Source organism: Glycine soja, chromosome 3 (genome assembly GCF_004193775.1).
Source record: "Glycine soja cultivar W05 chromosome 3, ASM419377v2, whole genome shotgun sequence".
Classification (NCBI taxonomy): domain Eukaryota; kingdom Viridiplantae; phylum Streptophyta; class Magnoliopsida; order Fabales; family Fabaceae; genus Glycine; species Glycine soja.
The window spans coordinates 24,353,311-24,376,287 of NC_041004.1; the positions used below are offsets into that span (position 1 = coordinate 24,353,311).

A 22,977-nucleotide genomic window follows, 5' to 3' on the forward strand; every position below is an offset into this window, starting at 1 on the left:
TTGTAATGGTTTTTAATATTTTCTGATAATTGTAAAATATAAATTCAATCAACTAAAAATAAAAATTAATTTATGAAAGTTAAAAACCATGACAAACTTTTAATTTATCACATAGAATAAAAAATAATTTATCAAAATTTAGGGAAAAATAATTTTTAATTTTAGGAAATAAAAAAACACATCCTAAAGGACTAAAATACTTAAGTAAAAAAATTAAACCAAATAATCTGATAAGTAAACCGTTCGGTTTTCCCAATTATCTATATGAATTCGTTATCTAAGATTATTTTGTTGATTTTTAAAAATAATTTATTTTGTTCCTTTTGGTTACATGATTTGTTTCAACGGGCGACCAGTTTTCGAAAGCCATTACTCTCGTCGCTTGCTCTCTCCGCAGTTTCTACCTTTTTCCTTCGCTCAATTCCCGCCACTTTTCTGCTAATAACAGAGGTACCTCTTCTCTTTCGTGGAATTTCACGTTTTTGTTCCTTCTCTCTCTTCTTCAGCTTCTGCTTTCTCCCAGTCTCTCTCTCTCTCTCTCTATTATGGTAACTGATGCTTTTTGAACTAGTTTTTGCGTTTTCTTGTTTCCACTATAGGTTTCGAGTTTTAGGTAATGGAGTTTTTTTCAGTTATTTAATTATTACTATTTGGGTGTGTGTGGTGAATACGCATGGAAATTCTATGCATTTTGTGATGGGGTGTTTTGGCGTTTTTTCATGTTGGTAATTGTATTGATCTAATAACGGTTTGTGGGTTTAGTTTTTTTTTTAGTCTTACTTCTAAACTTTTGGAGTTTTAGTGGGGTTTTTTGACGATTGCTATGTCGAATTTGAGTGTGTTTTAGAAAGTGATGTGCATTGCTTTGTTGATTTTGATTTTTTGCTTTGGAGGTGATTCTAGAAGGCTATATGGCTGAGGAGAAATCAGAGCAGCATTGTTCGGAGAATAAGCAAACTAATGCTAATTCCAGCTCTTCTGTATCAGAAGGCAGTGGCAGTGCTATGCCCAAGTCATCAACGGAACGTAAATCAGCATTGCCATCTAATCGGTAACATTTTTGTTCAAGTTTTCTTGTTCTTCACTTTCACATCATTCAGTGTGCTGTATTTTTTGTTTGCCTATTTGTTATTGCTTAATTTCGCATTTTGTAATAGTAGCTGATTTTACTTTTTGCTTTGGAGAATTTCTCTTTTTCTTCTTTTTTGAATCATTTTCTACAATCATTGTGCACTGAATTTTGTTGTGAATGGTTTCACTCTACGCAGGAGAACCACTGGCCCTGTTAGGCGTGCAAGGGGTGGTTGGACGGAAGAGGATGTTAGTCTCTGGGGGAGATTTATTCTTTACTTACTAAGCATGTTTCGATTAAAGTTTGCAAACCTAAGTTTGGGTTAAACTTAAGTTTGCAAAAGCATCCCAAATCTTACTTTTCCGAATCTGAGTTTCCAGGCAAAATATCAAACATACTGTTAGAGAGTAACCAAACATGATCCCAAAATTATTTCTCTCAACACATACAAAAATGTTGATATATTTATGGTTTACTTAGTTGTGAATGGAGTTCGAGATATTTGTTCTCATTACTACTTGTTTTTCCATTGGTAATTGGATTTAGTGCTTTCTTCAACTTGCTGCAGGATGACACATTAACGAATGCTGTTCAAGTTTTTAATGGCAAGAATTGGAAGAAAATAGGTATATACTTTTATTTGCTAAGTAGTGATGACCTTTTATGTTTTAATTTAAAAGTTTATGTTGTTATTGCATCCTGGTGAAATGAAAAGTTAGTCAAGTGATTGTTACAATGTAATGAATGTTCGAACTTACTCGAGATATTTGAATTGAAGGACTAAGAATGTTTATTTCTAAAATAAATTGCACAGTAACAAAACTATTTTGCGAAGTTCCTTGTCAGAGTTTTCCATTTGCAGAGCAGACTCATCCATCTCTTGTCTGAAAATATGAAGTAAAAAAAGACTAGTATGTAATTAAAAAAAGACTCGAGGATAAGTTTGTTAATGTAAGTAAAAAAAGTCAGAATGAAATTACAGAAACAAATTCCTAAATCTCTATTTGCTTCTTTCCTTGATGTTTGGATAAATTGTTTTTCTGTGAATGAGAATTATTATGTGTGTAAACCAATGGAATTAGTTCGGGTGAGTATAATCAGTATATACATAAGATTTTCGGTACTGAGTGCTTACTGAAAGCATTATGCTTTTTTCATGAAACCAATTTGAAATGTGGCTTGCAGCTGAGTTTTTACCGGGTAAATCAGAAGTTCAATGTCTGCACAGATGGCAAAAAGTTCTTCATCCAGAACTCGTTAAAGGACCTTGGACTCAGGAGGTTGAAACCTAGTCCTTATCTTTTCTATTTGTTAGACAATCCTAATCAATTATTAACTTCTCTTGCTTGGCCCACACAGGAGGATGATAAAATAATTGAAATGGTGTCTACACATGGACCTAAAAAATGGTCTTTGATATCTAAGTCTTTGCCTGGTCGAATAGGAAAACAGTGCCGAGAACGGTAGGTTAACTGAAGTTTTTGTGAAATTCTTATATATGTATATATATTTATTATAATTAATCCTTTGTATTTATAAATACTAAACTTCATCTATGATTCATTGGATTGTTTAGCCTTCAAAGTTTTAAAAGCCTTAAATTTCATCTGCATGTTCCTAAGTTTAAGAGGATAACTCATATTTTAGATTGTGTTAGGAGTCCCACATTCAGTAGAATAAACTACTTGATGTGGTACTTAAGCCTTGTAGTTCTCCCACCTAATGGACTAGTCTTTTGGGTTGGACTCTCCTCTTGTGCTTAGATCCTAACGATTGATGCTTTTTGTTGAGAGTCAGACCATGGAAAGGGCTAGCTACCTATAGGCTAGATTAAGGTGCAAACCGAACACTGATTGATGAATTAAGTCGTCCAAGGGAAAATGGCTACCACTGGGTCAGTGTCGATAGAGTGAAAGCTGCAGTGGACGTCGACCCTTAAAAGGGGTTGACAATGTTAGTAGTCCCATATTGAGTAGAATAAACTACTTGATGTGATACTTTTAAACCTTGAGATTCTCCCACCTAATGGACTAGTCTTTTAGGTTGGGCTCTCCTCTTGTGCTTAAGTCCTAACAATTGGGTTATCAAGAAAATCTTCTTTGCAGCCCACATTTTTCACTCTATTTTCCTTGGTTGTCTCCCTCTTTATCAATGGATCAACTTCTTCGTCCATCATAACTTTTCAATCTTTGTTTCTCTTGCTATCTTTGCTTCATTTTTGCTTTCTTCTCCACTACAAAGAGTGTGATTCTTGATTATTGAACCTTCTTCTTTACTTTTGTTTTCTGATTTCAAGAATTGCAATGGGTCATCATCACTCTCAAAATTGCTACCCTTCAAGTTAGTTTCCTGTTTTGTGCTTCCGTCAGAGGTGGCTAGTTCCACCTTTCTGGTCCAAGAACAAGCCTTTGCTTCACTGCATTCTGACCCATTTTCCTCCATGCTATTTTTGTATTGCTGAGTCAAATGAGGATCAACCTCTTCATTATTTGAGGATCTTCCACAGCATATGTTTTAGCTCTAAAATGTTGGTCCTCTCTTTCAAGAACACTATGCAACTCTCCTTTTTGTTGATGTGGTTTTCCTTCTTAATTTGTTCTTCTTGCTTCAAGATACTCAATCTTTCAAAGACGTGGTTACCATAGCGATCTCCGAATCTTTTGATCAATGCTATGGAAAATGACTCCCAATCTGAATTTGGGTTCATTTGGCTTCAAATGTAGAAACAATGCATCACAATATCCTCCATGCACATGAATGCATATTGCAGCTTATGGAATGAAGGAATTTCTTGTACCTCGATAGAGTGTTTCAGCCCTAGAAATCCAACCAATTGGGTCTTCCCCCACGAATGCTCGTAGCTCCCCCTTACCCCAAATTTGTGCTTCCTCCATTTATAACACTGGCTCTCCCTCGAAGACCCGACAGGTCGGACCAAATGTTAGGAACCAAGAATTGAAATGATGAAGAAAAGAAAAAACTTTATTGAATAGTAAGAAAAGAACAAAAAATAGGAGAGAAAACTCTCCTCCAAGGGTTTCCCCTTCACAATGGATTTCTCCTTTCACAAAGAGTTAATGCTCAATTTACAATGACAACAAATTTTGCCTCTCTCATATCCTTCTTCCCCTATATATATCTAATAAGCCCCCCTAACTAAGTAACTGACTGACTGACTTATTAATAGCTAACTAACTAACTGACTGACTGACTGACTCGTTAATAACTAACTAAGTGACTCATTAATAGTCTAACTATCTTAACTAGCTCTCCCTTCTCCTTATATCTTAACAGATTGTATTATAAGATTTGACTACAACTCTTAGCTTTGTATATGGGTTACTCAAATAATCAAATTATGCTAGCTTTGTTATTTTTGCGTTTCATTTTTCCTGTTATAACTTATTCTGTTGATTATTGAATCTTCATGAAAACCAAAAATATATAGGCATTGGCTTTGGTATACATGCTCGTTATCATGAAATTGGTTTCAAACATTTACAGATGGTGCAATCATCTTAATCCTGACATAAAGAAGGATCCCTGGACTCAGGAGGAGGAATTAGCCCTTATGGATGCTCATCGTATACATGGCAACAAATGGGCTGAAATAGCTAAGGTTCTTCATGGAAGGTATACTTTCCAATTAATTCTTTCGCTAGCATAAATGAAATTAAAGTCAAAATTAATATTTAACAAGTATCACAGAATGCTGTCTTTATCATATTATGCTAATTGTGAAGTATGATTTTAGGGTATTCTTTTTTCTTTCTAAATAATAAAATTAATCAGAGGATGTATTCTAGTTACACTCCATTTGAATGAAATTTTTGTTCACCCACCCACCTGCCACCCCTACAAAGGAAAAAGACACGGAAAATGCATAATGATGAAGAAAAATGCCATAGCAATCATTACCCTATTTATCTATTGAAAACAATATTGATCTTACTTTAATAGTTGTTAAATTTAAAGGTTTAAATATGTTTTTAATCCCTATAATTATTGTTAAATTTGGTTTTAGTCCTCTAAAAAATTGTTATGATGGTTTTGGCCCTTGTAAATTTTAATTTGTTTTAGAATGATCTATCACTACACTTGTTGATGATGTGGCAACGGTATGCCTAAATGCATGCCATGTCAGCAATAAAGTGGTGATACTTGATATGGACCATTTTCAAGTATTTTAATTTCTATGAGGAACAAAATCTACTAAATAGTTTTTAGAGGACTAAAACCAAATATGGCCATAGTTACAAACATATTTTAGCCAATTGTAAATGGCAACTAGCTTCTTCCACTTGTGAGTTTGTCCTTTTCTAGTTTGCATATACATATAACTTTTTATATTCTTCCTGTCATGGTTTTTGACAGAAACTGGTTTAGGATTTGTGTGTTTTGAAAACATCCAGTCTTTGTTACAGAAAGAATACCCTCTGAGCACTGTCAGCATGATAAAAGGGCCAGACGTCACTAATGTATAATGGATCCTCTCTCTACTCCCCTTGTACTCAAGAGACCTGGACTTTCCCTCCTGATTTCCACTCTAAAACCAAAGATGTTCTCTATTCTTTCCTTCCTATTATTTTACCCTCTCATCACTCCCCTTCTAACTAATACAACTAACTATCTTCCTATTATTATAACCGAAGATTGGCCATTCTCGTTAATCAGGGTATGCTAATAGTTTCCATGGACTACTAATTTCTGATGACATTTCTTCATTGTTTGTTGTTTAAATCCCTCACATGCATTGATCAATCTTCTCAATTTCATTAAGAACACTTTTTTTTTTTAATTTGGTACCATTTATAAATCACATTATTGAAATTTGTAAAACGGATCACTACAAAATAACAAAAATACTCATCTATGTACCAGTTGTATGATTTTTTTTTTCAATATTTTCTGGTATATTGAATTATATTTGTGATAAAATGCTTATATACATTGTATATTTAATTTTTCTGCAGGACTGATAATTCAATAAAGAACCATTGGAATAGTTCTTTGAAGAAAAAGATGAATTTCTATTTGGCTACGGGAAGACTTCCCCCCATTGTATCATCATCCAAAACTACAGACATTAATCTGGGTAACAGTGATAAGAATCAACTAGAGTCCTCAGAAACAGTTAGAGAGTTCGGTGATTCTTCAAATGTTCCTGCAAAAGGGTCTGCTGATTCTGACTGCATAGAATGCAATAGATCATCCAACAAAGGTTTCAGCTGTAGTAACTTAGAACCAGTGTTTGGAGATTATTTTAGAATAAACAGTGAGCCAAAATTTGAGAATCCTGGACTCAATGACAACCCAAGAGTTGATCATTGCATGAGTAATGGTGAAAAGAAGAGTTGCAGTTTAACCAGAAATTTTTATTCAAAGGAAAGTCAAACCCTTGGTTCTTTTTGTTATGAACCAACACTTCCTTTAGATTCTTATTATTCTAATATCTCTGGCCTGCAGCAAAATGAGTTATTTGCTTCGCCAATGATGTCATCTGTTGGTTACTTAACTCCACCTCCGGTGAAGGGAAGTGAATTATGCTCAGAATCTCCTGAATCAATATTGAAAAAGGCAGCTAAAACTTTCCCCACTCCTTCCATCTTGAGAAAGAGGAGTGTAGTCAAAAGACCTGTCACTCCTAGTGCGGTTGCAAAAGGAGTTAATGATTCACATGCTTATAATGAACAAGAGAGAACAAATGATATTACTGGTTCTGAAGTTGTGCGGTTACCTGTGAGTCCAGTAAACAATTGCTATGGGAGTAACATTCCCCATAATAAGGCATTCAACACAACTTCTCCATACCGATCAAGATCCAGGCAAACAGCTATTAAGTGTTTGGAGAAACAACTTGATTTTGCATTTGAAAAAGAGAAGCATGCTCGTAAGATGAAAAAATGTGATGACTGAAGGTTGTCTTCATAAAATTAAATTGGCAGAGACATAGTTCGTAAGTTGTAAGTCCTTCTTACTTATCGTCCTATAATTGTTCATTTTTTGGAAGGACAGTTCGTTCTCATATAGGAAAGAGACCTGACTAGAAAACTTAATTCACTAGGAACAGAAGGTCTTGATGATATTAGTTGCAGTTTAATAATGCCATAGAATATTTTCATTGTATTAGCAGGAAAATATTCATGTGTGTTGTGAATGTTTGGTGACAATGAATGAATTGAGAAAATTAGTTTTTTTTCTTTCTCTTCCTTGTTCAGTCCACTTGGTAATAGTCTTCTTAAAATGTTAATGCAACTTTTATGGAGCTAGAAAAAAAGGTGTATTTGAATATGATTTTCTTATTTTGTTTCACTATAAAAAGTCATTATAAATATCCAATTGTTACCCTTGCATTCCCTGTTACCTTTTCAATTATCTAATCTAACATGGCATATTTAGTTTTTTTTTTTTACCTGAATTTTGATAACTACTCCTCTGAATTGCAGGGACCACCATTGGTCTTCCCCTTGAAGCTGACTAAATTTTTCTCATAAGTGGTTGACCACAGTTAGCCAATTTTGCAAGTAATTATACTCCATGGATGGTGACAAGCAGAAGCTGTTGGATACGTGTAGATTAAGAGTTTTTGATAGATTCCATTTAATTGTTGATATGTAGTTTTATATATTTTTATACTGCGCACACAAGTTTTGCACAAATTTATACTCCTAGAATAACAAATATTTGGAAAGTTATTGGAAAGTTTCATAACAAATTTTCATTTAGCATCTTTTCTTTAAATATAGAATTACACTACATTTAGTAATGTAACCCTTGTTTTATTTAGTCAGGTAATGTAGTACTTGATTGAAGCACTAGGTAAGGTTGACAGTCACACTCTACCAAGTCTAAGTTTTATTTATTTTTTTCATTCATGATTATACATTTATAAAAGATCATCTCAAATGAAATGAAAATTCAATTTTATTACAATAATAAATTTTAATTATATATTTTATACTAAGTGGGGGATCCATTCAAAAAATAAGCATTTAAATGAATTAAATAAGCAATAAATACTAACAATATTTTTTGTAAAATATTATATATTATACATTCTTATACTATTATCACAAGGCTTTCAAGTTTCGATACAGCTTGTCCATACCGATTAAGATCCAAGCAAGCCATTATTAAGATGAAAATAATCTAGTGTTGTGATGAATGAAGATTATCTTAATAAATCCAAATTGGTAGAGACATTTTCACACCCCTTTAACACAATAAAATTGTGATTCCGTTGTGTATTTTTTTCTACTGCAACACTGCATTTATTAACTAAACACTTTTTTAAACATAATGACTCAACATTACTTTTTTCTTATATGCATAACAATCAAATTAAATATGGATGCAATCCAAACTATTTATCTGTCGATGCGATCTCAATCATTGATATGACTCATGAAAGAACAATATATCATCTAATATAAATAGCGGTAGGGGTTTGATGCAACTCAACATCTTTGCTTCTTGACATTCACCATATTGCTTAAAACATGGAGAATGTATTTGTTGTTGTGTATTGCGATGGTGACATACTTTCATCATCTGAAGGGATATTGTTTGAATGCCCTAGTGGTCCTAAAGTCGTTATAATAAGTGAGGACATGTCACTTGATGCTTTAAGGAAAACAATTATGGACGCCATTGGTGATTGCAAAATTTATATTGATTTTTTTACTGCCAACATGTTTATGCAAGTGATGGTTGTGTTGAATGCGAGTGTATGAATCTTAAACGCAAGGATGATGTAGAAAAAATGTTTTTAATCTTTTTGAAATTTAGTAGCAAAGGTTGATTGAGTTGAATGCAATTTTTGGCTGATCTTCAAATGAAATCCTTGTCCTGCTCACAAACCAAGGAAACCAAGATCTGCTGATGAGATCATTGCTCTAATCCGTGATAAATTTGTTTAGTCATGTTTTTACTTTATAAAAATCATACACGAGTTTTTTTTTTCTATTTTAAAGAAAAGTTTGTATTATTAGTACTTCTTTAGTTGTTGATGTTTGTTTTATGAATCAATTGAAGAAACTGTTGTTATAGTAGAAACAAGTTGTTTAGATGTTAATGAATGCAAGAAAAAAAGTAATTCAACCACAACATAAACTAGAAAAATTAAAACAACAAAAGTTGTACACACTACATCCAACCATAAAAAGATAATAAACAACAACAACTTCCTCTGCCACCCTTTCCACCATCCTTGGTTGTCCTCTTCTACTATTTTCGTGTGTCTGAGTTGCACTCAGCTGTCAATTGCAAAGCTTGTTGTATGATCTGATGATGACTCGTGTCGTCTGGAACAACTCTAAGGTCCAACAAGCTCTGCATAGCTCCTAACACCATCTAGAATTAATCCTACAATAATAATTACAATTAGCAACTATTTTTCAGTGACAATTTAGGAAAGAGAAATCAACAAAATCCAATTTGCATTAGCTAGCAAGAGTAGTCTCCACCTGGTAGATAGTCTGCCAGTAGCTGCCCAGGCTGTGGCTGTACTGGGATGGGCAGTAAACATATATGCAAGACCACGTGGTGGTTGTCTCTCCTCAGGTGGAATGACATGGGGATGGGAAACCTTGTAAAACCAAGGCATATAGTCAGAGTTGCAACAAGGTGGGTGTGCATTGATGCAGTCACTCTATGATGCCTCTTTGCAACATCTTCCCCTTCCTACGAGGGGCCTTCAGGGGGGGGGCGGTGTCCAACAACGTGTGACCTCTACTTTGTGCGAGCCATCTAAAAAAAAGAAATAAGTCAGTAATCCTTCATAATAAACAATTATATTTAACTAAGAAAATAAAATAGAAAAACATTACATTTGTCTAAAAGTAATGAAAAACAAAAACAAAACACGCAACTGAATCACGCCTGTTGTGTGTTTGGACAAAGAACACAACAGAATCATGACTTCATTGTGTGTCTTGACAAATCAACAACAGAATAACAATTCCATTTCGGAATTTGAAAGTTAAAAAATACACAATGGAATCACAACCCCGTTGTGTCCTTCATCAGATAAAAAAAAAGCAAAAATAAATCATGATTTTGTTGTGTATTTCACCAAAACACACAAAAAAATCTCAATTCCATTGAACACAAATACACAAAAAAAATATACCAAAAAAAAGTGTTAGGCAACAAGGATGGAAGAAGCAAAGGAGAAGGATTTTGGGCGAGGGTGTTGGATGAGAATGGAAGGAGAAGGGAAGGCAATGGATAGGAGTAGGAAGAGGGAGAAGGGAAGGGCACATATGGGGGAGAGGGAGAAGGAGAAGGGCACTGATGGCAAGAGAGGAGGACAATGGGGGAAAAGAAAGAGAAGGGGGGTACGGGGAAGAAGGAGGGGTGGAAAATTTTGAAGTTTGGGGCATAATGGTAATTTCAAGGGGAGTAGGTGCCAAAAACAATTTGTGTAGGGGCCAATAATGATTCTCATCAACAAAATAGCTTTTGTTACCCATGTCTTTTTAATTCCAGGCTTGACCAACATTTGACAATCCATTTCAAACTGAATGGTTATAGAAGCAAATAACACAAGAAAGGGAGGGGGGGGGGGGGGGATTGAATTGTGTTTTTAGAAATTTCAAACTTTCTCTTAGACTAAAATCACATTTATTGTTTGATGTGGATTTACCTAAAAACAAATAAGGGATATTATGAAAACTTTATCAGGCGATGGGAAAACAATTTTCTTAATAGATAAAAAAGAGATGTAAGATCCAAAAACAAATTTGAACCCTTTGTTAGTCAACACAAAGAAAAGAAATAAAGAAAAAAACACAAAAATTCGAACCCTTTGTCAGTCCACACTCTTCACATGAGAGATTGGTTATTTTGGCGATATCAACAGTTGAAGTTGTTTTACTATGATTTTGGTTACGTTCTCTATCATGGATTTCATTTGTGTTTGTTGTTTGAGGGATTCATGTAAGTGTATTCTTTGGGAACGTCCTTTGGAGAGGTGCAGTTGCTATGACAACCTTGCTCACTACCTGCTACATCTTCTGTAAGTTTCTTTACTTTGGTTGTGGTTCCATTGACATAGTATCCTCCTGCCGAAGTGCATTTATCATTCTTCTATATTCATCAGTTGTTCCTTTTATAAACATGGAGATTTGGGTGTAATTGGAGTAACTGTGGCAAGGAAAAATCCTAAGTTAAGCTTTATTATACATCTCTCATGCATCAAAGAGAGACTCAGATGTCATTTGTTGGAAGCTAGTTATCCTTTCCTTGATAGCTTTGATTTTTTATTTCGGAAAGAATTGTTTGAAGAACTCATCTTTGATTTGCTCCCTTGAGGTTAAAAGATGGTGTGGTTGAGAATTGAGCCCTTTAAGTTCACTTCCCCCTAATGAAAAGGGAAAAAGTAACATCTTGATGTGAGTGTCTTTGATACTGGGTACTCTTACCAATGTGCATATTTGTTGGAATCTCGTAAGGTGGGTATGCGGTTCTAGAGTGTTGGATCTCATAAATTGAGTGTTATGGAGAGTATTAATGATTCCACTAGGAAAATTTACTTGATGCTCTCCCGTGTCTGTGTCTGGTGGACAAATAGGTTCATTTATATCTATGCCTTGGTGGACTTCTAATTTGGCCACTATTGAGTCTTCAACCATTTTTATAATTATGTGCAATACTAAAGAAAGAAATATTTCTTATTCCTTTCTAAAGAAGGGGTAAGTGTTTTGGACAACACCATATAATAACTAAATAGAAAATTTATATAAAGAATAAAGTATTTAGCCTAAAATTTTCCAATTATATTTTTTTTTATTAAAACGAGTCAGTAGAAATATTTTTAGAAAAACAAAATTTAAGAGATAAGAGATAATATTAAATTATTAAAAATAAGCAATTTTTTTTCTTCGAAAAATCAATAGGAGTGGTTATAGATATATTTTTCGTGAATTTGAATATTTAAAATGGGAAGAGAAATTTTTTGCTGAAAATTAAAAGATAAAAATAGAAAAATAAATCTAAAAAGATAAAAATATAAATCTATATTAAAAACTGAAATATGTAATTATTTATTTTATTTATTTTTGAAAATTTTATCGAAAAGGGAAACTAAAATTTAATGAGGAAAATTGAAAATAAAATAAAAACTGAAATATATTTGTCTAATTTTTTTTCCAAAATTCTTTATCAAAAGGGAAAATAGAAGTAAGAAAAACCAAATGCTAAAATTCTAAAAGATAAATTAGAAAGATAAATTCAAAATATAAATCTATGATCTAATAAGAAAACTGAATTATATCTTTATTTATATGTATATTTCAAGATTTTTAAGTTAAAAAGAAAATAAAATCAAATGCTAAAAATTTAAAAAGATAAATTGAAGGATAGATCAATTAAATCTAATAAGATAAAGACAAAAGATAATATAAATAACAACCCAACAAATAAAATCTAGAAAGATAATAGTTATGATAATTTCCTAATAAATTTAAAGTTAACTACCTAATCTACAAATATAATTCTCTAAAAGACAATATAAAATAAAATGTAAAAGATTTTAATTTTAATTTTAGGCAGCAATTCCCCGGCAACGGTGGCAACGAAACCAAAAACTTGTTAACGTTTTAATTCTGTTAGGATTTACGTCTGCTAAGTATAGTCGAATCCCAATTGTAGTATTGAACTGAAGCTTAGGTCGTTTCCCAAGAGAATAGTGTAAGGATGAATATTCAAATTAAAACCTTTCGGATAAAGATATTTTTGTGTTTTTATATTTTAAATTACCTAAAACTAAAACTAATCAAAATAGAAAATAAAATATATTTTTCTACATCCCTTGTGGATCTTTGCTTGTAAAGGATTTTACAAGGTTGAAAAGAAATCTTAAGGACCACAGGTTGCTTGGGGACTAGATGTAGGCACGGGTTGTTGCCGAACCAGTATAAATTCCTGTGTTTGTCTTCTTCTTCCCTACACTCTTTAATTTCCGCTGTGCACTTTAATTATCGCTTTTACTTTTGAATAAGTTTCTATTTCAGTTCTTTACTTTCTTAACATTATAGTAAAAGCCTAAGAAGGATAGATTTTTAATTAGTAAAGGTTCGTTAATAATTAATTCAACCCCCCTTCTTAATTATTCTGAGGCCACTTGATCCAACAAGTGGTATCAGAGCAGGTATCTTGTAGAAAGTTTAACCACTTCAAGATTCATGGCCTCTTCAAATTCTTTGTTCCCTGAAGGAAATTCCATCCATAGACCACCTATCTTCAATGGTGAGGGTTACTACTATTGGAAAACCCGTATGCAGATTTTCATTGAAGCCATAGATTTAAACATTTAGGAAGCAATAGAAATAAGGCCTTACATACCCACTGTAGTAGATGTAAGCACTAGCACCACAACACAAAAACCTAGAGATAAGTGGACAGAAGAAGATAGAAGAAGAATCTAGTAGGAACACCCAAACAATTAACCAAAAAAATCGCACCTGTTGTGATAAAAATCTTTGCTTTTTTTGAGATAAAAATCAAAGCTTTAGTGTGTTCTTCGGGCTTCTATGCGAAACAAAGTAGGAGAAGGATCAGGAATACCCAAACAATTCACCAAAAAAATTAAGCTTTGAAAGAACTACAAAGAAATCGCACGTGTTGTGATAAAAATCACTGCTGTTTTTTAGATAAAAATCAAAGCTTTAATGTGTTTTCTTGGGGCTTCTATGCGAAACAAAGTAGGAGATGAATCAGGAACACCCAAACAATTAACCAAAAAAATTAAGCTTTGAAAGAACTACAAAGAATACGCACCTGTTGTGATAAAAATCACTGTTTTTTTAGATAAAAATCAAAGTTTTAGTGTGTTGTTCGACCTTATCTATGAAACAAAGAACATGCAAGATAAGTTTAAGCAAAGTAGCACCATAAAGCTTTGAAGAAGCATCAATATAAATGCACCCGTACTTATAAAAATAAAAAAATTGAAGTTTTAGTGTGTTCTTCGAGCTTCTCTGCGAAACCAAAAGCATGCAAGAAAACTTTAAGCATAAAAAACTACAACAGATCGGAATGGAAAAAAATGCCCCCGTACTCATCAAAATCGTAGCTTTAGTGTGTTCGTCCACCTTCTCTGCCAAACAAAGAACACAGGAAGCGAAATGGAAAAAAACAAAAAGAAAAAACGCAGAAGACGGGTGGGCAAATGAAGAAATGTGGTGTTAAAAATCGCATCTTTAGATGTAACAAAAACGCAGAAGACGGGGAAGGAAATGAAAACTTATGAAGGGTCCGTTTATGCGGGTATGCAGCTAAGGTGGAAGGAAGCCAGTGGTGAGATAAGCAAGAGCATGAGCAGCAAAGGAGAAACGGCACCAACGCATTGTCTTCCATGTTTTTTTCTCATGGGAGAGAAAAGAACACGAAACCAAGCAACATGGATGCAACTGAAATGCGAAATGGAAGTGTAACTCGAAAATGCGAAACGACAACATAGAGTCAACATTGGAAAACGTCTGCAATAAACGCAAAAAGACAAAAACAATAAATGTGGAGATTGTGACATTTTTAGGCGGGAACGGGAAAAGGAATATGAAGAGGAAAGAGGAAAATAAGTGTATAACAAAAAAAAACTCTTCAGGAGAAGCAAATGTCTTGGTATTCGTAAAGCATTGGTATACGTAACATTAAAAATAAAAAACGTAAAAAAAGATGACAGATGAAAACGCATTGGAAATGAAACGCATCGTTTTTGTTGGCACTGTAGCATGAGGTGACATTTTTAGGCGGGAATTGGAGCAACGACAGCTTGACACGTGGTCACTCAGGACCTTGTTTGTATAATGATAGATGATATAACATACACATTTCTTAACTCGTTGCGCGAGACAATATCTAGTTATACCTAGTTACAATCACTTAACTAATTATCCCTACACATCAAAAAATCTATTTGAGGGTATGTCAACCTAGCAAAATTTAATGGTTAAAAGAAAAATTGAACCCCATCCATACTCATTTTTCTTTTGTTATAGCATACAAAATATATAAAAGTGCCTTTACATATATGATGTAAGAATATAAGTGCCTTTAATTTATATCCTATAAGAATGTCGATATAATGCTTTTGTCCATTGTCATTATACTATTCATTCACCATTTCTTTCTACATTTCCTTCCAAATAAGTTTACAAAAGATGACACTAAAAAATGAAATAATTAAAGTTAGAAAGGAACTGTACAGTTACGTAAGTGCAAATTATTTCAGGAACTTCCTTAAATGCAAGCTAAGTCACATGTTATTTCCTCCAAAAGATCATGAAGAATCAAGTCTTCAAGTTCCAAACTAACACATTGAGCAAACAATTGAGGGTTCACCCACCCATCAAGCCTTGCTAGATCTCGACTCACATGATCATCAATTGTTAGTCCAACTTCAGATCTCAAGCACAAGGACTTCCTCATGTGAGTCCACACTTGATGAAGAGGATGGCACCCTTTTGAAATTGGATGAGTGTAGGGAAGAGACGATGACAATGGTATGGAACAGTAGCAGTAAGACCTCCCAGAAAGTTCCAACAATGTCTCATTAATTAAATCAAACAATACATGGTGATTACACTGACCACTACCCCCATAATTACAGAAATCAGGGTCACCTTCCATTTCTTCATATAGTAATGGATCAACTGGGTGGTCACTAGAATGCCATGCTGAAATGCTATCTTTACCAATCAGTCCAGATATCTCAAGAATATATTTCACATAATTAAACTCAGCTTTGTCTTTATTGTTAATATCAACAAGAGGAATGCCATAATTCAACTGCTTGCTTTGAATCTCCATTTTTTTAGCATTCTCTGTGGTCTCTTTCACTTTAACAGAATCCATAATAGACTCTTGTTGCTCAGCCATGTTATCTAGTCTGTCTCCTGGTCTCATATTCAATTTTGAATCTACTGAAATCAAAGAATAAGTCAATAATTCATCATTTATATTAGTCTGACTGAGATTTTACTCTCTTTGTGTATGAACTTACGCATATAGGTAAAATGAAATATCAAAGTGATAGAATACAAAATTTAATTCTAACTCTTGTTCCTACCTTATGGCTTTCGTAAATGTTTTCAACCATAACTATTTCAGAAAGTAGCATATATTAAGAAACAAGAATTGAGTGAGATAGGATAACCTGATGTTATTGTAGTCATGTATTCTTTTATGGTCTCAATATCTTGGTCATTAAAAGTGCCACCATTTTTTGAATAACTGTGTCCAAAATCATCAGTTGTCATGATCACCTTGCCATTAATCTCACAGCTACAATCTGATCCTGGTTCGACAATATCAGTAATCACTAAACCATTTTCTCCTACACTGACAAGGTGTTTTTGAATCAAATTTTCTACAGGTGTATCTAACGGAAGTTGACCTTTTGAGTGTAAATTAAGGTGAAGCCTCTTTGTCTGAGGGGCAACAATATCTGATTTCATAGTTCCATCCCCAGAAACCATGATTGGCTTTGGCTCAGTGACAGATGAAATGTCAGGAAACTCCCCATTCTGATAAGCAAAGGAAAAGGATTGGAGATTGGGTAATGAAAGCATCCTTTGTAAGGGTAATGAAAACATCCTCAATGGTGAATGTGCCTTTTCTGATCTTAATTTTAGTTGCTTAGATTGGAGCTCATTTGGTTCTACATTAAAGCTATTCTCATGGAGTTGATAATAAATTTCTAGTGGTTCTTGAAGAGACAATATTCTTCTTATGTTGTGCTTGCCATGCTTGGTGAATAAAGGAGTAGAGTGATCATTGCCATTACATCTTTCAGGACAGTATTCTCCTTCTCTGGTCATATTAGAATTTGTCAATTTCTTAAAAAATTCCTTCTTCAAATCATTTGAAATCTCATGGCCTTGAGGAAGTTTGTCAATGACAGCATCCATAGTAACACGAAGCTTTTCTTTTCTACTTTCTCCTGTAACATGCTCTATTTTTTGTTTCAGATTCTTAAAATGTTTGATTTCATTCTGATTCTGACCCTGAGCAGATCCTGAAGAACAATTAGCATCTCTTGCCATCATTGCTTCATTTACATTAAAACATTTTGCTCCTGAAGACATGGACCTTACATAAAACTTTTTTGAGGATTCAAATTGATTTGACTTTGGTGTTTTGTTGTCAAAACATAATTTTCCTTTCCCTTTTGGTAGATAACTATTGCCTATAGCTCCATAACTTTGTCTTTTTGATGATGAGTCGGGTAGAGGAAATGATGCAGACCTATTTAATTTCATTTTTGAGCCATACACTTCTTGTTTATGGAGGTGATAAACCAAAGAAGAGACTGGATCTTGCACAAAAGTTGTTAACAAGTTTTTGTTCTGCTTGATTGTAGCTAGAGGACATGTTGATTTTCTATGATGTTTATTCCTCTTCTTTGATATCTCTTTCAAAACAATTGCTTTTATCTTGCTCCTTACCGAGTCTTTTGCAACTGAAGAATACGGTGTCATCCTTTTGTCAACCTAACAAGCTTCAAATTAGATACAACCTTTTTATTTATTTCCCAGTAAGTCAGTCAACTCATTTTGCATTAAGAAGAAACCAACATATCCAAAATCAACTGAATTAAAACTATGATATCCTATTCATAAACCACAGTGCCAATTATTTTTTATATGCATCTGCAGGTGGGTGTGTGTGTGTGGTTGATTAGCATATAGACTATGTTAATATAAGGGATGGATGGGGAATAAAATAAATAAGTTAAATCAGAATGTGAGAACTTACATTTGTGTCTCTTGTCACAACAAGGTTAAGTTCCTTCTTTCTATCAGCTGAGAATTCAGGTGCATTTCCTGCATATAAGATTAGGTGCTGAATCTTCAAAATTTAGATGGAAATGGCTTCTTTATGGAATATTGAATCCTTAGATGATGCAGAAAATTTGCTGACATTAAGGTCCATCTTTATGGAAACACTGAGGTCCATCTATTATATTCCTCAAAAATAGAAAAAAGGGTCCTTCTAGAATAGAAAGAATCAAATTTAATATATCCTAACAATTTATTATATGAATGGACTTGAGATGCTAGAAAGAGGACTTAAGCAAAATGTTAATCATATATAGTTTCTAGAAAAGCTATTGATTTTAACTAAATCTGATTGAGAATTTGAGATAATGTAAGAATTCCTTTGTTATTTGCTAATGTTTTGATCAAAGCTTCAGAAAATTTCATTTTGCTCAAACAATTTCCATATATAAATTAGTTAGATATAAAAAATTCTTCTCTTAACAATTAACCTAGAGCACAAAATTCATTCTAGGTACTACTACATCAATTAATGATTAGTAAAATGGCAAAGAGGAAAACTTGTACAGAGATGAGGAAAATGCACTAACCTGTAACATTTCTTTCATCACCACCCCTGTTGTATGCAAGTCTTTCAAAGAAATGACACAATAGGGGATGATACTTAATAATACTAAAAAGAGTCCTCTTGCACTCTGTTTGATGATTGAGCCAATATGATTCAGAATGCTTATCTTTAATCTTCCTTCCCATGGCTGCAAAATTCACCTTTTAAACCAGCTTGATTTAGAAATGTTTTGCATTTTGTTGCTACAAGCTTGTCAAACCTGATAAAAGTTTCAAAACAAATATCAAGCATAGATGGATGAGGACTTCAAGGAATTAGGTGTCATCAATTAGCCATTCAACGCAGATATCTTTCTAATTAACTTCTGACCTCAATATAGAAATTGATTTGTAAGTTTGCACAGGTTTCTTGCAAAATGGCATAAAGAACTTGGACGATTAATCAAAATTAGAAGAGGGTAAATAAAATATGTCTAGAAAATTACAGAAGGATTAAAAATTTGAATATTCTTTGTTAACAAAAATGAAGAAAAAAGATTCACGGATGGTTGTAAATATATCTATCTATTCAGAATAATTTAACACCCAGAAAAGATCAAGACACAAAGAAGCTAATTCTAAAAAATTTTCAAGAAATGGATGTGACAAAACATAGAATATTTCCATTCCCCTTTTCTAGGATTCCTTATGGCTAATAAGAATGCTATAATATTATAACAATAAAGTTAAAACACAGATGATTTATTCTTTGCATAGATAGGAAACAAAATTGTCACGTGCGTTTTCTTTTCTGTTATTTTAAATATTGATTTTTCTTTGCATGTAATATATTGAGATCAAAGCATCTAACAATTTAAGGTTTTAAAGGTACAATGAAAGAGGAGGGCATATACTAGTAAAATCACCTCTAGGAATAGAATTATACGTGACACCATATTCCTTGCACTTATTCGTAAGGAAACAGGCAGGTGACAAAGGAAGAAGCTATAGATCCTTGCTTTGTTTTGGTTGTATTTGACTATATTGGTTGTTTGTAATTGTAATTCTAGTGGAGGTGGAAAAATTAAAATTTTAAGTTGTTTGACCAAAAATAAAGTCAAAGACAGAACATTCCCACCAAAGTTCTCGGCTTCTTATCTCTTTGGGTTTCTATATATATATGTATGTCTTATTTTTATTTGTTCTTGTTATTGAAATTTGGAATGTGAAATAGTATAGAAATAAAAGGAAAATTAATAAAGCTCAAGTGACAGTGACACAATATTTGTCCTATATTTAGAAAATTAGTTTTATTAATTTAAAGATAAATTTATCTTTATAAAATTGATATTTACATGTTAAATAACTTACATAATTTTTACACCTTTATTTATTTGAAAAAAGAAAAAGCTGGGGAGAGTGTGTAAAAAAAGTGTATTTTTTTAATTCAGTCGTATCAATAAATACGGATACTACTTAAAATACGAATATTAAATAATCTTGATATTTTTAATAAGATAGATAGTTCTATTTTTGGTCAAAACTTTTACTTTTGCTTCTTTGGAGTGTTAGTTATCATTTATCTTTTTTTTTTCACTAGTAAAGGAAAATGATAAATTATGTTTTTAGTCCCTAATTTTTTTTTACATTTATGGTTTGAGTGCGAAGAATGATCAATGTTTTAAATTTGTTTTCCCGTTCAATGTTTTTGTCATTTTCTTCCCTTTGTTACATGATGATGTGAAATTATTTTTATTATTATTTTATTTTGATTATGTTTTCTGACGAACGGTTTTAAACTGTAAAAATTTTTATAGGTAACTTGTTTGAATTGTTTGGCTTCAAGCTAGACACAAATACGGTTTCCCTTGTAATATCTCTGCAACCATGATCTCAGCTTCCTCTTCAAAGGTCTTCCCATTGTCTTCATCAACATTAACCAATGAGATCAAAATGGGATCCTTGCCCTTTGTTGGCTCTCCTCAATTTTTTGTCCTATATGAATTGTTCTATCTGATTGGCCTTGGAAGCTAATTAGCTAAGATCACTGTATTCTTGAGCTACCAGCTTCTCTTTCAGTTGAGGGTGCATATTCCCAACCGCCATAGCTGTGCATTCTATTTCTGGTAGTTGCACTGAACATCGACTTTTAGCCTTTTTAAACCTCTCTTTGAAGTCTATTGTTGATTCTTTAACTATTTGCCTCATGTTCATCAAATCGGCTATAGTTACTTTAGGCAAAGGTCTGTAAAATCTATCATGAAAACACCTTTCCATGTCATCCCAATTTTGTACTAAATTTAGTGGTAGATTTGAATACCAGGTAAAAGCTACCCTATTACGAAAAGAGGAAAAAGTTACAGCTTGTGAAACTCATCATGACTAGCTTCTCCATTCTAGGTTGTAAATTGACCTATATGCTCCATAGTTGATTTGGCATCCTCACAAGAAAAAGTAGAGAAGTTTGACATTTTATATACCCTTCTGGCAAAGGCATCGTACGGTTTACCCATTCCAGATACAGTTTCTTGCACATGGGCCTCGCCATTGGCCTTAATTGAATGCCAAAATACTCCCTCATGGTTTCGGTTAGTAGTTCTGGATCAATCAGATGTGTTGTAGTAGTCCTCAATGGCTGACAACTAATTTGATCCATGACCCTAGATCAGCAACATGTTGACATATGAGAGTTCTCCGCCATTGACCCGTTCATGACTGGATGAACCGCCCAGGAGGATATACAAATGAAATCACATTGGCAAACCAATTGGGCCAACAACATTAAGAGGCCTTTTGGCTAATCCTACTTTTGCAGGAAAAATTTGATTAGTATAATCATTTGTGCCTGCTTGCCCCCCCGCCCCCGAGGGTAGCGGCAAACGAATTACTAACATTGGCAAGCATATAACTTGTATTGGCTACCAAGGGTCTAGGGACAAACTCTAATTGGCTAGACTATACTAAACATTCCTGTCGGCATCGTATTTGGTGGAGTTGCTTGCCATGTAGACATAAAAGTCATATCCGATTGGACTAATGGAGTTAATCCTTTTTGAATTAGCCTTGTCAAATATGGAGAATCCATATTAACTACCTTATTCGTCACTTCTAGGTTTCTAGGCACTAACGAAGCAGAGTTCTCACCAACATGTGTCTTTCTTGCCTCTAATTCTTTGGATCGCTACATCTCATTTTGCACCATAGGTTTAACTATTTTGACCAGTTGCCCAGATAGTTGATACATGATATCATGTGTTCCCAAATCTATTCATTGCCGAATGAATGACGTAGTCATCATCGTGGGTGTTCCCTCAAGTGTACTGGCAACAGTAGGCATCGTAGTTGACATAGTGCCAATCAAAGGAGTAAGCAGTGTAGTTGCCACATGGCTTGTCATTAGGGAAATAAACATTCTGAATGAACCTTCTCCCTATTTAGAATCATTCATCTTCAAGAAATCTCAAGAACTAGCTGAAATGAATTTGATTATAACTATTTCAACACGATTCCAAAATTTGAATATGAACTCAAGCAATTCGGTTGTCAAGAAGGGAAATCAGCTTCTTGACCTTTTATGGGCTATCAAGTTGCTAAAGAAAGCACTTGATTTCGGGATGAATCTTAACAAAAATCCAAACAAATAAAAATATAGGCTGAATCATAAGGAAAGCAATAAAATCGGCCATGAAAGCTAGAAAATAGCTGAAAATAATTTGTATTGATTGGTTGTTTTTTGGTAGAAGGTCCTTACAAACGTTTCTAAAACAACTATTTATACTTTTACAAATCAAAATAACTGAATTAAAATTGTGTTTATCCACATTTGTACATGATTCCTTCATTCTATTTGATTTTGGCTAGTTTGCTCATGTTTTGGCAAAATAGCAACGAAGCGCACTTCCCACATTTCAATTTTTTAGGAACCACTTTCTAGATCATGTGATCTTCCATGTGAACTTCACCTAAATTTTCAAAAATTGGCAAATCACAACAAACCCCTTGTTGGCTAAGTTCCCATCCTAACATTCAGCTAACTGAAAAATATTTTGATTGGTAAAAGAAACTAATCAATGACCAAGTCAATGAAATCTAAATTTCTTTTTTTATCCCTATCCCTCCCTTTGTTTCGCTAGAAGCTTCTTGATTTTTTGAGGTATTATGTCAGCAAATAAACCTTTGAATTCCACGCTCATGATCCTAATGAAATGGCCTAAACAAAAACATCGTCATAGTAAAGACATTGACACCAACATATAGAATTCCTATGAAGAGCCAACTTTTATTATCGTTAATATTACAATGAAGCGCCAGTAAATAGAATGGTATGGTGTAATATCTGAACTCTATTAGTGGAGCTGGTATTAGAATAGCAGTTGTAGCCAAAAAAGTATGCCAAAACCCAGATTTTGTTTTGAAATTTCCATGTTTGGAAAAAGTATTAGTTATAACTCCTTTAGTAATTAAATAAAAAACAAAAAAGAATGCTATGCTAGCTAAGGCTATGTACTAACCCAACATATGGAAATGGAGAGCCATGAACAAATGTAAATTGGGACCAGAAGGTACTTAGTTGACTGA

The 22,977-nt window shown here is 33.5% G+C and overlaps 1 protein-coding gene across 2 annotated transcripts; it reads left to right on the forward strand.

The window, feature by feature from the left end:
* The first annotated feature begins 334 nt into the window (after nucleotides 1-334).
* On the forward strand, nucleotides 335-7,797 carry LOC114406320 (transcription factor MYB3R-5-like). 2 transcript variants are annotated; one of them, XM_028369006.1, is made up of 9 exons: nucleotides 335-450; nucleotides 894-1,051; nucleotides 1,269-1,320; nucleotides 1,641-1,698; nucleotides 2,258-2,352; nucleotides 2,432-2,535; nucleotides 4,577-4,705; nucleotides 6,046-7,035; nucleotides 7,519-7,797. In XM_028369006.1, exons 2-8 carry the CDS (start codon nucleotides 912-914, stop codon nucleotides 6,986-6,988), a joined length of 1,521 nt encoding a protein of 506 aa, XP_028224807.1. In that variant the 5' UTR covers nucleotides 335-450; nucleotides 894-911; the 3' UTR covers nucleotides 6,989-7,035; nucleotides 7,519-7,797. The 2 variants fall into 2 exon arrangements, with proteins under 2 accessions (XP_028224807.1, XP_028224806.1); XM_028369005.1 differs by having other exon boundaries at nucleotides 904-1,051.
* The last annotated feature ends 15,180 nt before the right edge of the window (nucleotides 7,798-22,977 follow it).

Excerpts from the sequence above, each read along its gene's own strand:
- LOC114406320 (XM_028369006.1), top strand. The coding sequence starts at position 912 with ATGGCTGAGGAGAAATCAGAGCAGCATTGTTCGGAGAATAAGCAAACT. Across the intron at positions 1,052-1,268 it reads TCAGCATTGCCATCTAATCG|GAGAACCACTGGCCCTGTTA; the intron begins GTAACATTTTTG and ends CACTCTACGCAG. Across the intron at positions 1,321-1,640 it reads GTGGTTGGACGGAAGAGGAT|GATGACACATTAACGAATGC; the intron begins GTTAGTCTCTGG and ends AACTTGCTGCAG.